General features: G+C 40.1%; 2 protein-coding genes and 1 long non-coding RNA gene across 4 annotated transcripts; 1 reads left to right on the top strand and 2 right to left on the bottom strand.

The window, feature by feature from the left end:
• Positions 1-6,009: 6,009 nt before the first annotated feature.
• LOC116655742 lies at positions 6,010-6,476 on the bottom strand. Its single transcript, XR_004310791.1, has 2 exons — positions 6,212-6,476; positions 6,010-6,138 (listed from the first exon to the last, which is right to left on the bottom strand). It is a non-coding gene; the product is annotated as an uncharacterized LOC116655742 (long non-coding RNA).
• A 4,156-nt stretch (positions 6,477-10,632) lies between these two features.
• LOC6500372 (acyl-CoA Delta-9 desaturase) lies at positions 10,633-15,391 on the top strand. 2 transcript variants are annotated; one of them, XM_001953038.3, is made up of 6 exons: positions 10,633-10,917; positions 13,357-13,669; positions 13,729-14,065; positions 14,132-14,478; positions 14,542-14,801; positions 14,889-15,391. In XM_001953038.3, the coding sequence occupies exons 2-5, from the start codon at positions 13,357-13,359 to the stop codon at positions 14,796-14,798; spliced, it is 1,254 nt and encodes a 417-aa protein (XP_001953073.1). In that variant the 5' UTR covers positions 10,633-10,917; the 3' UTR covers positions 14,799-14,801; positions 14,889-15,391. The 2 variants fall into 2 exon arrangements, with proteins under 2 accessions (XP_001953073.1, XP_014766517.1); XM_014911031.3 differs by having other exon boundaries at positions 14,542-15,391.
• Positions 15,392-16,433: 1,042 nt separating this feature from the next.
• Positions 16,434-18,021, bottom strand: LOC6500180. Its single transcript, XM_001953039.4, has 2 exons — positions 17,424-18,021; positions 16,434-16,956 (listed from the first exon to the last, which is right to left on the bottom strand). The coding sequence occupies exons 1-2, from the start codon at positions 17,926-17,928 to the stop codon at positions 16,511-16,513; spliced, it is 951 nt and encodes a 316-aa protein (XP_001953074.1). The 5' UTR covers positions 17,929-18,021; the 3' UTR covers positions 16,434-16,510.
• Positions 18,022-18,532: the final 511 nt, after the last annotated feature.

The raw sequence follows: 18,532 nt of genomic DNA on the forward strand, positions 1-18,532 counted from the left end.
TTTTTTTCATGTTTTTTTTTTGGGCCTTGTTTCTTTGGCCAAATTAGATAACAAAAATCACAAGTAGTTTCTTTACTTCAGTCGAATCTTAATATTAAGGCTTAAAACTAAACAAAAATGTGAATCAAGATGTTGCAAATTATTTTTTTACACAAGAGGCACACAGATCAAATTTGTGTTCTCCACAAAGGCTTTTTTGGCATTTCGAACAAATGGTTTTGGTCATACGACGTTTTGCGGAAGGACAAAAAGCGCAGATCTTTCTTTTTGCATTTAAATTAGATTGGTTTTCATTATTGTTTTCATTTTTATCAATTAAGCCGCTTGAGATATTTTCCCGAGCTAAATTGGGCAATGTAACTCGGCTTAGCCTATTCATTAACTGTTTTTGAATGAGGCTTGAGTGTAGGCTTTTCATATAATTTCTACGGCTTAGTGGTTTACTACCCGACTCTAACATGTTATGGGAATAAATAACAAAACTGTTAGTAAAAGCCATATTTAACATTCCAAAAAAGGTGGCCATTGGCCAGCGGTTGGTTTTTCGAGCGCAGCTCATGACGCTACACATTTGGTCAAAGGTGTCTACACCCCCCTTAGTGGAATTGTAGAACCAGTTTTAGAAAAAGTAATAATACTGGACTTATTAAACAACACATTTAATGGTGTGTTTTCGTCATCTGAAGAGTCTTCTGAAGAACTTGGTTCCTCAACTAATTCGCCCAAAATTGGATGATCTTCACCAGAATCTTCAATATCCACATCGGATTCGTCCTCTTCAAGAAGGTTTGCAATCGCAATCTCGTCTAAACCATTGCCTCTATTCATTTTCTAGGCCAATTTTCTGCAGAAAAATATATGCAATATTACCAAAAAGTCACACTAAAGACATGCTTCGTCGTTTCGACGACGCTAATTCTCAGAAATGATACTTACATGCGACCGACGGATTTGTACGTTTGCACACAGCTGCGTCTAAGCATCGACAACAGCTGTACGAAAAACGAGGAAAAAGAATCAAAAAAATACTGGAATAATCGAACAAATGTGACCATGCGTCGTCGAATCGACGAAGCATGACCGTCTAGGGTTAAAATTAAATAATTTATTTTGAATTTTTCTGCCAGTAAAAATTAGTGCTATTAACAATAAAATATCAAAAGCAGGAAAATATATATTGTGTATAAAAAGCGTTGTTTTAAAAAATTTTTGATGTTAAAACAAAAAAAAAATAAATGTTTAGAAATCTTAATACAATAAATTGTTTAGGTTTCCTAATTTTTTAAATTATTGTTGTTTTATTACCTTTTTAAACTTAGCACCTTATATTTTATTCCGATTTTTTATATAAATAAATGTAAATCGAAAATTTCCCCAAAACGATGGTCAAAAATCTTTTTCTGTTAAATTAAATAATATTATTAAATAAATACTGTTTACGTTGGGCCGTCGATGCGATCAGTCGTGTGTCTCTTCCAAATCAAACTTCTAAGCGAGGCAAACTCAAGTGGCAAATATTCTAACTTACATACAGTTCTATAATTAGATTTGTTATCAGTTAGTGCACCAGCAGTGACAATCTTCTTGCTTACACTAGAAGCTTAAAACGAACAATGCGCGATCCACCAGACATATGGAAGGAAAAACCTTCTCCAACTAGCAAATTCCTAATCATATCAAGAACCGATGATTCAACCTTTAAAGGAGTCTCACCTTTCAACATAAAAAAAGTTATAGATATAACATGCGGAGGCGTAGTCGTCAGTTGTAGGAAACTACGCGACGGAAACCTTCTCCTACAAACGAAAGACAATAGACAAGCCGAAAAACTACTAAAACTAACAACCATATTGGACATACCCGTAGCAGTTTCAGAACACAGAACCCTGAACTACTCAAAGGGTATAATATACTCAAATGATCTGCGAGGAATTGATGAAGAAGAGATCCTTGAAAACCTAAAAAGCCAAAAAGTGTCAGCCGTAAGAAAAATTATGAAGACCTTCACAGTAGAGCCGACAGAAACTGGACTTATAACTCTAACATTTGACAAGCTAGACCTCCCCGATCACATTTACATAGGATATGAAAGGGTCCAAGTTCGGCCTTATATACCATCCATTCATACATCCATACATACCATTTCAAATCCTACAACCAGCAACATCCTGAGAATCCTAAATTTTCTTAAAAAAACAAAGACAATCAATCTTATCTAATAATTAAGCGTCCAACAACACAATAGAAATAAGAAAACTAATTTTCGAATTATATAGAATTGTGCAAAAACTTGAATTTCACATAGACTAATACAGACATTAGGATTAAGTAAATAACAAAAAATGTAACTACGAAAAACAAAAAATAAAACAAATGAGCCAGCCGAAAGCCTTAGTAGCTATGGCTGCAACGCCCCCCCCTGTAGCTTTAGTTTTAACTTTAAGCTAACAGAATGTAAATAAATAAATAAATTAAATAAATAAAAACAATTTTCAAATCTACCTTTAATAGTTCTGGTAAATCATTATTTTGCCTCAAATCATTAATGAATCTGAAGCAAAAGTTATTAAAAATGAGCAGTGAAAAATGAGCGAAAAAGTGATATACCATTTGAAATGGAATCGAATTAAGTTTATGGCAAATTACCGAATCGTAAAAGTTTGCTGCTTGTCATCATTTAGAGAAGAAAAATATTTAATAATTCATAATCAGGCTACAAGACAGTTCTTCATGTTCAGGTTTCCTCCCTTAATAACAAGTTCTTTGCGGATATGTATTCATATGCGACTCTGTTTTGATAGATGATCAATTTTGGTTATGCTCGAAGCTCCGTTTTTAATGAGAAGAAATCGAATAAACATTATTTATTTAAGACTGGCATTTATTTGCGCGTTCTGCTTCACGTAGGTTCCAAAGTAACCAACATTGTTTATCACTAACACACATTCGCACCCTCGCCAATTGAGGTCAATGCTTGTCGCTATAATATGCAACAATTAATTCAAGATAATGCCAAATCGTCGTCGGCGAACCAGGAAATAGAAGACAATAACGAAATGCGAAGACGGTCGCATCCATTGGATACACCGCATCGTATTCGATCGGATTGTGTTGGGTCGGGTTGAAACTTCTGAGCGAAGCTATGCTAAATATTGCCAATAAACACAACTAATGGCCACTAAAGTTTTCTAATTTTAATTGTGTGCCATGACATGACGGTCAATGCCGTTTTTTGATCTAGTCTTAAGTAATTTTTCTAATCTTTTGGGGCTTGAACTTGAACGCTCAGCGTCTTTGACCCATTGACTTTGACCGATTGCCGAAAAATCTTCGGTGGGTGGTTGGGTGCTTCAATGTCGCGGAGTTTGGCTAAATCGATGGGGCATGTCCAGGTTAATAATTGTGCTCGGTTCAAGTACTTCTCGTAACAGTTTAATGTATGGAAATACATTAATCATCTGTATGGAAATGAATTGTCACTCGTATGCCAGGAACCCATTTTCCTTAAAGTACTTGTATTCGTGAATCGGATTGCATTACTTTGTTGTATTTTTATACCCTTGCAGAGGGTATTATAATTTTGGTCAAAAGTGTGCAACGCAGTGAAGGAGACATCTCCGACCCTATAAAGTATATATATTCTTGATCAGGATCACCTCCTGAGTCGATATGAGCATGTCCGTCTGTCCGTCTGTCCGTCTGTCCGTCTGTCCGTCTGTCCGTTTCTACGCAAACTAGTCTCTCAGTTTTAAAGCTATCGAGTTGAAACTTTGCACACACCCTTCTTTCCTTTGCAGGCAGTATATAAGTCGGAACGGCCGGGATCGGTCGACTATATCCTATAGCTGCCATATAACTGATTGATCGGAAATGCCATAACTTTGGTGTTTTTTAAGTTAGAGGGTTGGGACTTTCCACACATGTTATATTTGACCAAAATATCTTGTGTGCAAAATTTCATAAGGATCGGCCGACTATATCCTATAGCTGTCATAGAACGATCGAAATTGGCATAACTTTGGTGTTTTTTAAGTTAGAAAGATGGGATTTGGTACAGATTACTCTTTTGGCAAAATAATTCGAAATGCCAAATTTCATAAGGATCGGCCAACTATATACGATCCGCTACATATCTAATAATATAAGATGCGTGGCGCCACCTAGCGGACTGCGACTGAACTGCAAGGGTATATAAACTTCGGCTCCGCTCGAAGTTAGCTTTCCTTTCTTGTTATTGTATGTGGTGGATGCATAAAAATGTCAGAATGTAAAGTCACCAAATTCGAATACTAATTCATATTACACAGATGCATACATACATATGTATGTGTGGTACGTTTGGCTAAATCGATGGGGCATGTCCAGGTTAATAATTGTGCTCGGTTCAAGTACTTCTCGTAACAGTTTAATGTATGGAAATACATTAATCATCTGTATGGAAATGAATTGTCACTCGTATGCCAGGAACCCATTTTCCTTAAAGTACTTGTATTCGTGAATCGGATTGCATTACTTTGTTGTATTTTTATTGTATGTGGTGGATGCATAAAAATGTCAGAATGTAAAGTCCACCAAATTCGAATACTAATTCATATTACACAGATGCATACATTACATATGTATGTGTGGTACGCAGTATGCGTCACATTGGCTTCGATTTATAATTTCTCGGTCAAAGTCAATGTCAATGCAAATGGCAAAAACCAGCAAGCGGCAACTCGCAGCATCGCATTCGCATTAATAGCAATAATCAGTCAATGGGGCTACCTGGCTAGGACCCCCGCCACTCCGCCCTTTGGCTCTACATCCCCCACCTCGTGCAACGGTCCAAATCCGAACGAGTTTTGGCCGCTTATCAATAGCGATATAGCCGTTGCCTTTGGCCCGAGAACTCGTTTGCTTGGCGGCTGACTTTGGGCCCTGTTACAATTTGCTTTTGCCTGCTTTGCATTTTGTATTTCCTGATGTTTAATCAGCCAACTGAAGACGAAGTCGAGACAGCAATCGATTTCAGGGGTTCACTTTTCATGGTTTCTCTTTCTGAAGAGTCTTTTCGACTTTTCACAATTCACCCAAAATTTCCCACCACATTTTCATAAATTATACTTTAATTAATTGATAAATGATATTAATGATATTAATGATCTCCGAAATGATATTACCATTTCTTAAACAGTACTTATAATTATTTTTTAGACATAAATTAACAGTGTATTATATTATATTTTATATACTTATTTGTTGAAAAATTTGGTAAAATTTATATTTCTTAGGGGATTTCCTGAGTGGTAAGTATTATTCATTTAAATTTAATTTAGTTATTCCAAAAAATAATTGCATTTCCATTTCGACTTAAGTGGCCTTTAAATATTAAGCATAAGACATGTGTGCTTCGTAATCAGAGTTAAAAATTGAGTATACGTCGTGGTGACACAAAAGTTAGCGTATTCAAAAATCCACAATTTAAATTTTATCATTCACATTATAACTCCAAAACTCGGTTTATCTGTAGTGAAGACTAACACGAGGCTAGCTTCAAAATTTGTCTGTGTGTATTTTCGCGCAGCATTGGCCTTTTTGTTTGGCTTTGTTTCCATTTACATATTTTTATTGCTGGGCAGCTCTATCGCCGCAGAGGTCCGATCGGCAACTTGTTTACTGTTACATCTATGCGGAAGTATTGAAACCGGAAGTCTGTGTCCACCGGCTGTGTAATGTGTAATGAGGCGGGGGAATTTAAAGACGATTAAACCAAATATTGGAGGAGCCAAACCTTGACCAAAGGTCACGGGGTTAAATGTAAATAGGAACCGGGAAAAGAACAAAATATATAATTCTCGGATTATATTTATTTATATGCCATGAGCTCAGACCTGGCTTTGGTTCACTTTGCCCAAAACTTGTTCTGCCAGCAAGAATTTTTCAATAATTTGATTTGCTATGAATAAATCGATTATTTTGATATATTCCGGAACCATAGCGGATGGGATAGGTCTTCTCCCAGCATAATATTCTTTTTTGAGTCTCCAAAAGATCTTGATTAGTTTGTGATGCATATTTTTAGACTCAAACTTGACTCATATCTCTGATTAGATGGGTGGTAAAAATGCGGCCCCCTGGTTTATGGGGCTGCCCGACCTGTTTTGGTTTAAAAAAGTTTGGAAAAAGGGCCAGGAATGGATTGTCTGTCAAGTTGGTAACCAGTGCTCACCAGTGAAATCCGAAGCCATTCAAATATGCATGCATATTTATGCAAATTCACTTACACACTACCAAGAGTCAAGAATAGAAACCCCGAAATATATAAATCTGCGGCCAGGCGAAGGCATTTTAAAACCCCAATCAGGTTTGTGATCTCCCCCAGAATTCTAAGCAGGCTCTCGGCCTTACCGATGCTAGTCATGATCAAGTTGTTAATGAAAAGACTCGAGCACTTGGTGACGAGTTCTTAGGCCAACTGGCCAGCTAAGCCAACTTCCCCAGACCAGTGGCCGAGAGTCTGTGGGCTGGGGTGTACGGATATGCTTTTGCTACCGGGTGCCGCAGTGCCAAAATAGAAAACCCAACCAACAAAAAATAAAGCCCGAAAATTTTTCGGGTGTGGGCGAGTAAAAAAAGTTTCAGACACGTGAGCATTTTGCTAATTTCTGCGGTCTTCATTTCGTTTTATGACTTATCAATGTTTAGCATTACTTATTCTTATACTTTTTGTGAATTAAAGAATACCCCTCCCCCAGATATCGACTGGGCAATGCCCTGCGTAGTGCTCAAAAATGCTAGACTTATATTACTGATCTTGAGGTTTTCTTTTCGACAGGGACTTTGAAGTTTTCAGGTTGTAAAGAAGCCTTAATGGGCCATAAACCTGGTTTTTATTTGCACACAGCAGCGGTTTTTTCTTTGGAGTGTTTCACTCAATGTCAACCCACCCAAAACAAGTTAATTTCATTTTCTTTAATGGGTCATTTAATATTTAATAATTTACCTGAAGGGCAAGCTCAACTGACTAGCAAAAAACAAATAAAACTAAAGGTAATATATACTCATAAATGGAAATTGCTATTTGTAGATTGTTAGATAAAAATAAATTATCTTTTAAGATGTAAGATGCTTAAGAAAGTATATGTTATAAGTTTCTTTTTTAGTTATATATAATTTTGAAACTTAAATTCTTAAAGAAATAAAGTGATAAACGTGCTGTCCACGGGAATTAATATGAATGGGGCCGTAAGGCCAAAAGAATTCTCTAAAAATAAGGGTACAGGTTTATTATCTTGCGTTAAACCCTAATGGATTCGAGTTGTACCCCGACAAGCACCTCCAAGTCGTAAAAGCAATGTTTGATAAATTGGCTGGTCGGATGGCTAGAGAATCGCAAAAAGATTCGACGCGTGTGCCGGGAGAACTCTATTCCAAAATAAACAAAAAGACTAACCGAATTTATATATTATGCAGATTCTTGACTGCTCGCGTTGTGACAAGTGACAATGGGATCGAATCTGGGATCGGGGAATGAGGAACGGACTGTGGCAAAGTCCATGGGAAACCTTTTAGGTTGTTCTCCTTATCCGAACCCATTTTGGTGCCTAAATCTGTATGGGAGGGTATGGTGTTCAGTGTACACGTACCTGGGGATATGTAATGAGGCTTTTGTTTGATTTTGTTATTATTTTTCATGGCACATTTGAGGCGTTTGTTGACGTGACATTGTGCTCTTCCTGCGGCACAATTGGCATTTGCATAAATATTTGGTTAAAGCGATCACCTGGCGGCATCTGGATTCGATTTTTCACGCACTTTGCTCTTGAATCGCTATGGCTGACTCTGCGTCATTTCGACACTGTTTTCGCAACGTTCGTTGTCGTCGTCGAATGCCGTGCATTTCAATTAGCTGCAATTAGTTCGGGCATCGCATCAGTTCAGCTCAGACCCGACAGTTGCCTCATGAGTGAAATTTAATTTGAAACTTAAAGTGAAGTTGCGTTGTCTACGCCCCGAAAGGTTAGGGCCAGGTTAACATGAGCCATCAGGCGTTAAAACGTGCCTGCAGCACTCTTAGCTCAATTGTGCAATTGTCTCGAGAACTCAAGAACTCGCCATGAACACGACCTTGGGATCTGAGCCTCACGACACACAATTCCCTGTCCAATTTCAAGATGCTACTGGCGTTTTGCAAGTCACATTTGTATGAGTTTTAACCACAAACCCCGCGATGACTTCGTCTCACACGTTTGCAATTGCACAACGAAAAAAACACAAATAATATTTGCAATTTAAAATAATTATCCCAATTTCATTTGACTTCATGACCGAGGCTTAGAATCGCTAACAACGATGGCTATTTTGAGAAAATATCTAAAAATTTATAGATACTTGAAAATGAATCTTTAATAAAATTTCCAAGTGTAGGCACTTATTAAGGAAGGCATTCGATGGCATTCAGCTGCATTTCGGCTCTTGACTTTGCATTTTTGCTTAAATGCAGTGCACAGTGGCAGATAGGCTTAAAACCCCAAGTTTATTATTAATTAATCAAAATATTAAATGGGGAATCTTGTTGAACACAAAATATCCACAATGTGTCCCTAGCTTATGCTAATTACTTTTGCAACTAGTTTTGATTAATTAATTCATAGTTTAAGGGGTATTTCTCAGGTAGAAAAACTTTCCACCATTGATCTATTTACAGTTATTGTCTAAGCCATTAACTTATTCAGCTTTATAATATTGATAATTTTCCAACTACTTTTAAAGAGACTCGCATTAGAAACTACTTTTGCATTTAGAATATGAGTAATTTTTCACCTGAACCCATGTTAGAACTGAAACCCAATATTTTAGTTATTAAAAAGTTTGTTTGTGCTTACATAAAAAAGTTTTACATTAAACTGTGACTTTTTTAACAGGAAACTATTATGATTTTAAGCGTTAATTTTAAGGGAGTCTAAAAACTTCAGTCTAAATTTGTATTTTCTATTAATTTGTATTGTATGTAACTATTTTAACATTCAACTTAGTTTAAATGACTTCCGATGGGTGTGGTGTTCACAATTATTATTTTATTATTCGATTCAGTTAGTGACACACAAGTATGGTGTTTTAATGGATATTTAGTTGGCACGTGTCGAAAATAAACCGACGCATTATGTTGTTTGAAATCGAAAGCAATAAAATCGAGTCATGTTTGCCTAGATCGACTTTTATTTTTTGTTTACGCGATTAAAGCCCACTTGGGCTGGGAATCACTTGGCAGACTGAAAACAGAACTGGGAAAACGTGATGCCAAACCGGTTGGGGCCATAGCACTGGTACCACATATGTAACCCACTAAGGAACCACTGTGCAATACTTTGGCGGTGCACTGCCGATGACTGATGCCCCATTGTGACCTTCGGGGAAGTTGCCACAAGATGGTAGACCTTCGGGCAGGGGTTTTTGACACCACATTTGCCTGGCAGATGGCAAACAATTTTAGTGGCCGCCACTAAACAAAATTAGACACAACTCATTTGAACTTAGCGTCTCTTTGTTGGTGCGAAGACCCGACAGTACTTGGCCCGGCCAAGCTGCGATGCGGTAATGGCTGTTTGCCCAGTTAGCTCTAAACAAAAATTCCAAAAGAACCGAAAGAGCCGAGGCGGCCAAGCCAATAATTGGCTCATCTTTATCGCATATGTCACTTTGCTAGCCAAATATTTGGGCGGACTAAACAGCAATTAAATGTCGGCCACGCGGCAGGGAAATGTCTGGCGAACAAAACTAATTAGAATCTGTGACCAGTTAGTTCGTCAAAAACTAAACTGAATATGCATGGAGTTGATAAGGAGGCAAGGTTGTGGTGGCAAACTGGTTAACTTTTTGGCATATGACATACATCGGGTTATATATGGCCCAGATCCGGAGTGAATTAAGAACGTTATATAATGGCGATTCGGAAACATGTTTCCAAAGCACTTCATTAGTAGACAGTGCAAGGCCCCCAACGAAAAAAAACCATCACATAGCTACAAAGATGAGAAAATGAAGACGTGCCTGGCTTACTTGACCGATAGTTTGATCTGCTTGACCTGCCAAGTTGGCCAAAATGTTGTAGATCCACTTTGCAAACTATTTGGAGAGAGAGCGTACGTGAGCGGGGCCAATCGGGGGATTACCCCGTGTGTATTTTTTTTCATTTTTGTATTTTTCTCGGAAAGTGCAAGTGAATGTGCTCTATCCCATATGCTCTATCCCAATCCCAGCCAGAACGTCTGGGTTATAAACAAAGCCTGTCTTTGACAGCCACGCGCCGAATATTATCACACCCATACAGGCACAGGGAAGAAGTATCGCATAAACGACCCCGGCCCCTTGGATTCACAACCGATCCGATCTGATCCGAATCGATCTGAGACGATCAAAGAATCGGTAGCAGCCGCAGCCGGCTTGGCGGAGAGGCAGACGATTATTAAATTTTTGGCGTTGGTAAACAAATGAGGCACTACTACGGACTGCTCTCTCGTATAAGCCCAGCTCAAAGCGACTCAACTCAACCCGACCCGACTCGACTCACGATCACTATCGGATCCGCTCGACTTGGCTCTAACGACTGATCGTCGCCGTGTCACCGTGCGAATTCTTTGAACTAGGCGCTTAAAAAGCACTGCCAGTCGCTCAGATCCCTCATACGCCGTGCATTCATCGCGCCTCGTGGACGTGCCGTGTGTAGTGGCCAAAACCCCCAAAAGAATTCACAAACTAAAAACCCCAAATACCATACGCAAACCCTCGCGAATCCTTATAAAGGACAAAGATACGATCGAAACGAACTCAAGTGGCGAAAAGTGAAGCAGTGTGTTGTGAACGAAAGCGAATCTGCGGATTTTAAGTGCACTTCTTGGATTTCCTTCAATTTTTTTCCAAACTCAATCCTTAAAGGTGAGTGTGATAGAATAACAATTCAAAATGTTGTGCCCTAAATCCATTGGACATGCTTGCAATAAGAATGCCATTATTGAGGCCCCATCTCTTCAGTCAAATTTCGAAACCATAACCAAGAAATTGAAATTTTCAAGGTATAAGTTTAGAAGACGAACGGTATGGCTTGCGGAAGTCGATAAGCAGGAAACAATCTCGAAACTATCGTAAAAGTTTCACATTCGATCAGTCGAATTTCTACACGATGGAAAACACTTCAATGTGATTCATCTATTCATAGAGCAGTAAAATTTGTTTATGAAAAGAATTCAATAAAGGTGCTGCTGACGCAAGACCAAATTAGATGCTAGTTACCCCTCACGTAGCCCTCATAATAATAAAATTATGCTAGCCTTAAACAGCCTGAATGGATTGAATTCGAGAAGTTTGATTCCATGAATTGAATAGAACCGAACTGAGTAGGATCTCTTTGGTCTTGTCGGCAATTGCTAATTGCGAATGCTAGAAAAGTAAGCGATAATGAGTATGGATGCCACGCATAATGCTCCAGCCATAAGAATATTAAGCCGGGATAATCGAACAACTGCAGAACAACGGCGTGGGCTTGGAGAATAGTGACCAGACCAGAGTCACGTTCCCAGTTTTTTCTGTTTAATTCTGGGCTCCAGACCCAGTGGATAGTCTGAAAATTTTCGTATGCGCCAGGCGTCGCCAGTGGCGTGCACAAATCCAATCTATCAATGGAGCTACCGTGGCGGCATCAATCACAGTCCAGCATTAGATTTGAGTCAGGTCCCATAATCGAACAGTATTGGACGCTTTCGCAGTTTATTTTTTACAATTGCCTCGGCTGTCTGGCAATCCAACCGATTTGTGACGTGGTTATTCGAGAGTCTCTTGAGATCGATCTCAGAACCCCAAGCTCAAAAACCGAAAACCCAAATAGAAACAATAAACGAAAATCTTAAGCCATGCCAAAACCCCCCAAAACCCGTTGCCAACCTTGACTCGACGGTGGAGAACCCGAAACAAAAGCAGTTCTATACATAAATTTGGCGCGGTTACTTAACTATGCTAATAATCCGGTAAAGGATGATTGAGCTTCGGATTCATCAGAGTCTCGAGCTGGGCTCAAGATTTCAATGTTGGCTGAATGGTCCCTAGAAAACCAGTTTGATTCTGGCAGCGCGTGGCACCTGCATGCCATTATATCCGAAGCCTTATACACAATACTTTCCATTGTGATTAGCCATTCCTCAATTGCCCTTTTCCAATTATCCATTTCTTTACAAATTGACCATGGCATAAGGCCAACGAAGTGGCTAAATACCTGAATTAAACAGCCCCGCAGACCACAGACTTTGGCGAATAAATTTCAAAACACACGACTTGACATTGAAACTAGGCAAGTTAATGGCTTGAAATCTATGAGCGAAGCCAGCAATAATACTCCACCAATAAGAATAGATTTGTTTGAACCAGTACGAGATACATGCAACATCTCTGAGGTCAACCGGTTGTCGGTTCTCGAGAGGTGAAGCTCAGCCAATATGGCCAACATTGGTCGATGCACCCGCTTCTACATATTTTCCATTAAATTAATTACATATGTGATTCACTTTTACCAAAGGGGGGCGATGCGTTGCACTGAACTCTGCCACCGAAGTGAATTAATGCTGTTCCACTTCATTGTAATAAAATTCAAATGCACACCACCTATGAGTCTACCTCAATAGCTAATGACCTACGGCACCCCGATTGTGCAGGCAAAGTTCTGTATTCCAATGATTCCCTAGCATTGTAGAACCTTCCACCATTTTCCAACATAAACATTTTTGTTTTTTCGGTTTTTGAGGCTGGGGTTCTTGACCAACCTTTTCTGGTTTTCAATGACCAAGAAACGTTTGTAAAGAATGGATATGCAAATACTGTATTCAACGTGTACAACATAAAAACAAATTATTGATGGTTTTCTGCGGGGATTTTGTTGTTAATTTTTATTTTTTCATTCGTTCGTTTTTATATGGAATTCGGAATTCTCTTTTCGCGCTTCCGGCTTGCTATCTTTGTATCAGTTTCGAGTATCATTGAATCTGGCCAACTGGCGAAGGTCGACTCTGTTCGGCTCTCGGATCTCTTGGCAGTACTGCCAGTGGCAACTGGCACTCACCTCCACCTCAATTTGGTCCATAATTAGTCGTGCAGCTGGATGGGATGCCATTTAAGCGAAGCTCTGGGCTAGAGAATAGCCTGCCTCGCATGCCAATGAGCTGGAGGAGCACCTATCCAGCGTCCGGCAGGTTGATTTGTATTGCAAATAATAGGGGGACAAAGGCGGCTCACACGACAGGCCATTAATCAGGAAGAAAGGCTGCACTTGAAAAAAAAAAACAATATTTTTATTCAATTTATTTATTGCTTTTTCTTTGGTATTTCTAGATGACACCCAACATAATAGGAAGCACTTTCATATTAGCCGAGACGACCATTGCCGATGGCAACAACAACAAGATGGCCGCCAAACCTTCCGCTACCGCCACTGCTGCCCCTTCTGCCGCCTCCTCGACCACGCCCACCCAAAAGGCCTCGAAGAAACTGGAAACGGTGGCCGAATCCAAGCAGCCTGCTGCCAAGCCCTACAAAATGGAGATCGTCTGGCTCAACGTGGGTCTCTTCATCATCCTTCACTCGATGGCCTTGTATGGACTGTACCTGATCTTCGCCGAGAATGCATATCTGGAGCTCTTGCCTGGTGAGTCTTGGCCAGAATCCAATCCTTTCCATTTACTAATTTCGATTTCGACTTTGCAGTTTACGTCACCATGTTCATTGGCGGTTTGGGCATCACGGCTGGAGTCCATCGTCTGTGGTCGCATAAGGCCTACAAAGCAAAGCTGCCTCTCCGCATCTTCCTCATGCTGTGCCAGTCGCTGGCCTTCCAGAACAGCATCTGGGAGTGGACCCGTGATCACCGTGTCCACCACAAGTTCACCGACACACACGCCGATCCCCACAACTCCCGTCGCGGTTTCTTTTTCGCCCACATGGGATGGCTGATGTGCAAGAAGCACCCCGACGTGACCTCCAAGGGCAAGCAGATTTCCATGGAGGACATTGAGCAGGATCCCGTTGTTATGTTCCAGAAGAAGTAAGTAAACAAAATAATCAAATTTTATTGGAACTAAACTAACCGTATATTTTATTACCAACCCAGATACTACTTTGTTGTGATGCCTATCTGCTGCTTCGTTCTGCCCATGATCTTCCCCTACTATGTGATGGGTAGCTCCCTCCGCGTGTGCTTCTTCACCTGCTCCATGCTCCGGTTCTGCCTGTCGTTGCACTTCACCTGGCTGGTGAACAGCGCCGCCCACTTCTATGGCATGAAGCCCTACGACGTGAACGTCAGTGCGATGAACAACAAGCTGGTGTCCACTTTGACCATCGGCGAGGGATGGCACAACTACCACCACGTCTTCCCCTGGGACTACAAGGCAGCTGAGCTTGGAACCTACAGCTTCAACTGGTCAACTGCCTTCATTGATCTGATGGCCAAGATCGGTGAGTTATTTCCTGCCGCTTGGTAGATCTTCCATAGCTAATAATCTTATTTCAATTCTTTAGGACAAGCCTACGACCTGAAGTTTGTGTCCCAGGAGATGGTCTACAAGCGAGTGCTCCGCACTGGCGATGGCTCTCATGTCGCCGCCTTGCTGGATGCCAATAACAACAACGCCATGCCCACCAGCGAACTGGTGGCTCATTTGGATCACGACCTGGAGGAGCACGCCATCTGGGGCTGGGACGACAAGGATATCAGCGAGGAGGACCGCAAGGGTGCCAATGTGGTAAACAAGGAGTCCGAGTGCAAACAGGACTAGAAGGTGGGGTAAATCGAAGAGCGCCACATCGGGTCTGCAGTATTTAATAATTATATTAATTGCCTATTCTCCATACTGCCTGCGCATTAGAGGTGACTGTTTTACAAGGAAACTAAAATGAAATGTTAAATCCAAAATTAGTAATGGGGGAGTCCGAACGTGAGACCTGATGTCGGCTAGAAACATCTATATATCAATGGCTTCAATTCCAAATACAACCAAGAAAACTGAAAACTATTCGAGATTAGTTAAAGCAACATGTTCGCATCAACAGCAACAGAGAGTTAAAAACTAAAAAATCGGCACTTAAAAACTTTCCAGCCACCCCTGTCTGGCACTTCTCGTTAAGGGATGATCAATGCATCTGCTACCTTCTCCCTATCTCTATCTCTATATATATATATATAATGATAAATGTATATTTACGCAAGAGGTTCTAGAATTAAGCGTACCTGCTAAGATTTACTTTAAGCATCGACTTTTATGTGTGTGTACATTGTGTTAGTAATGTAGGTCCAAAATTGTACATTCGAATCCAATCCAACTATTGTTGAAAACTATACAAAAAAATTATAAAAACCTAAAAAACAAAATATGTTTTATATATTTATTTTACTGGGAATTTTGAGGAGCACAAATAACTTTAAATATACAGCTTTAGAAATTTACACTTTTGTAAACCAGCTTCAGAAGCCAGAAACAGTAGGTCATTGGTTACTATAAGTAATGTTCTTCCCACAAACTAAGCAATTTGCATATTCAAACGGAATATTCTATAAAAGTTTTATAAAAGTTACTTTGTTTTTCAGCTTGTGATTAAATGTAGCAGTTTCTTTCCACAACAAACTTTCCGCTATGGGGAAATAACTAACTGCTCATATTAATTCCACAAATCGAATTTAAATACATATAATACGTTATTGTAGTTCAAACAAGTTTATAAGATTCAAATGGAGATTATTAAAATTCATATCTTATTCAAAACAAGAGGGGAAGTTGATAAATCCTTGCCGGTATGTGATAGCTTTGGAAGGTATTTGACCGATTCTTAAGGGAATTTTTTAATCCAAATCTCGTTTAGATGTCCCAGAAAAAATTGACATAAAATCTAAAAAATATTTTGTTCCTAGATTTAGATGCAGAATGGAGGGGAATCGATCTACAAACCGTTTAAGGTATTCCGCTCAAGAATCGATTGGAAATTGGCCAAAATATAGCAATCGCTGGGGGCCATATTGCCCTTCGATGCATTTTTCACAATGTTGAAGGGGATTCCCCAGGAAAATTGACATAAAATCTAAAAAATATTTTGTTCCTAGATTTTGATGCAGAATGGTGGGGAATCGATCTACAAACCGTTTAAGGTATTCCGCTCAAGAATCGATTGGAAATTGGTGAAGATATAGCAATCGCTGGGGGCCATATTGTCCTTCAATGCATTTTTCAAAATGTTGAAGGGATCCCCTTGAAAAATTGACATAAAATCTAAAAAATATTTTGTTGCTTGATTTTGATGCAAAATTATGATGAATCGATCTACAAATAGTTTAAGGTATTCCTCTCAAGAATCGGATGAAAATTGGTAACGATATAGCCATGCTGTTTTAACAATGTTTATAAAGTAAGAACTAATTATTGGAAAATAGAAACCACAATGCAAGGACAGCCTTTATTGGAAAAAGGGCAGGAAAGGATTTATGTCAAAAGGTGAGCTAACTGTAGCTGATGTGCTGCTCCTCGTGGGTGTTGAACTGGGTGCGGGCGGCATACAGGAGGGCGGCCATGAAGGCACCGTTATTCATCACCAGCGACAGGATTGTGGCCATTTTGAGCGCGGGCAGGATGAAGGGCAGGAGGCTGCCCAGCAGCACCACCGGAAAAATCAACATGGGCACGGCCACCTGCATCATTGTTACCTTATACGAGTTCTTCTTCTTCCGCTTTCCCAGATGCCCACCGCCCCCACCATCTCCTCCCGGCACGCCCCCAACGCCACCCAAAATGCCCTGCTGCTTGGAGTCGCCCTCCGCCTCTGGTTCGTAGTTCTCGACGCTGCTGCTGGTGGCACCACCACCTCCGATTGAGGGCAGATTCAAAAGGTTAAGCTCCGATTCCTCAGTGTCACGGCGGCGGGCTCTGCCCATCCTGGATTTGGGAGCTAAAAGGTAAAGTGTGTTTAATATTATTTGATCTGATTCTATTAAATCAAATGAGTAGCATCTATCAATGAAAATAATCAATGACCATTCTATTTATTGAGATGATCAAACCACAGAGTGCTACTCGCCAAACTTGAGGCAGTTTTATTAAAAGAGACATTAATTATGTATTGGAGAATTTGTGAAAGTTAATAAATAGCTAAGGACAGAAATAATTAATTCAATTGTTCTATATAATTTATAGATAAAAAAAGAAGCTAATGCCAGATTTAACATCAGAATAAATTTCGACAAAAATAGCAAAGGCTGAAGTAATTTAAAAATTGATTTAAATTTCTACTTTAAGGTTTCAGAAAAATATATTATATTATACTAATGAACTATATTATATTCCTATTATAATATATATTGTATATTATAATAGGAAAATATAAATAATAAGCTTAGTAGCTTCCGGAAAACTCACTTTTTTTTATCGAAAACTTCAACTTGTTGTCCTTGCTGGGCACTATCTTGACGAGCATCCCTTGAAGGAAGTGCAGCTTGAGGTCGCGATGCTTGAAGAATCGCTGGAAATTGACCACCAGCCTCTGATTGAGATCCTTCTCGGACATGTGCTGGTACTTTTGGCTGACCAGGCTGCCCATCTGGGTCTCCTCGCCGAAGAACTGGTCTACGAAATCGCGGGTCAGGTTGCCGGTGTTGGGCATTTGGCGGCGCTCCTCCATCTTCTGGAGCACGTACAACTTGGTGCAGTGCAGCATGGGGAACTCGCGGAGACATTCGTAGATCCGCATTGGAATCGACGCCCTAAAGTATGACACACTGTTCGCCGATTGTGCGCGGCCTGCCATCAGGGGGTTCGTGTCTTCGGTGGCTTGACTGTGGAGTAAGTGGGATTTGAGGAAGAGACACAGACACAGTGCAAGCAGGATGTGCCAGGATAAGGATCTTCTCGAGGTGGGATGCATTTTATTTATTGATTTTCTGCAATCGACTGGATACACAACACAACTGCACCGCAGCAGTGACAGTGGAAAACTGAATGCACCACTTGACTCCGAACTGCCACCATGCTGCCATCCTAATCCGACCGACTGTCTCTCCCATCCAACGGCGATGGAGAATTCTTGGTCACTACTTTCCTCCGGCCAACTGGTTTCTGGTCGCCAACGCTTGGTTGGCTCTTCGATTTAGTTTAGCGGGTCAACTAGCTCCAACTTGGCCCACTTGCCTGACTTATGGCCGATTCATTCGATTGTTTACAGCCGAATTTCTGTGCTCCGCAGCCAGTCTGTCACCGATGCCAGGGTAATCTCTACCAGAATCAGTTCTATTCCACTTGTAGAATTTATGCAGCAAATCTGGTGCACCTGGCTCATATTTCATCCATCTTAACTGTGTCAGCCATGCGTGGCTAGTAAGAGTTATTTCCTCATTCCTTACGGAGGTTTATCAAGATGTTGGCTGACCATTAGAAATTTTAACACCTAATAACCGAAAAGATTAATTAAAAGAGCAGGTGGCATTTTAGACTAATCTGTTAAGCTTTATATAGTCATTAATTTTCATTGT

Source organism: Drosophila ananassae, chromosome 2L, assembly GCF_017639315.1.
Source record: "Drosophila ananassae strain 14024-0371.13 chromosome 2L, ASM1763931v2, whole genome shotgun sequence".
NCBI classification, from domain to species: domain Eukaryota; kingdom Metazoa; phylum Arthropoda; class Insecta; order Diptera; family Drosophilidae; genus Drosophila; species Drosophila ananassae.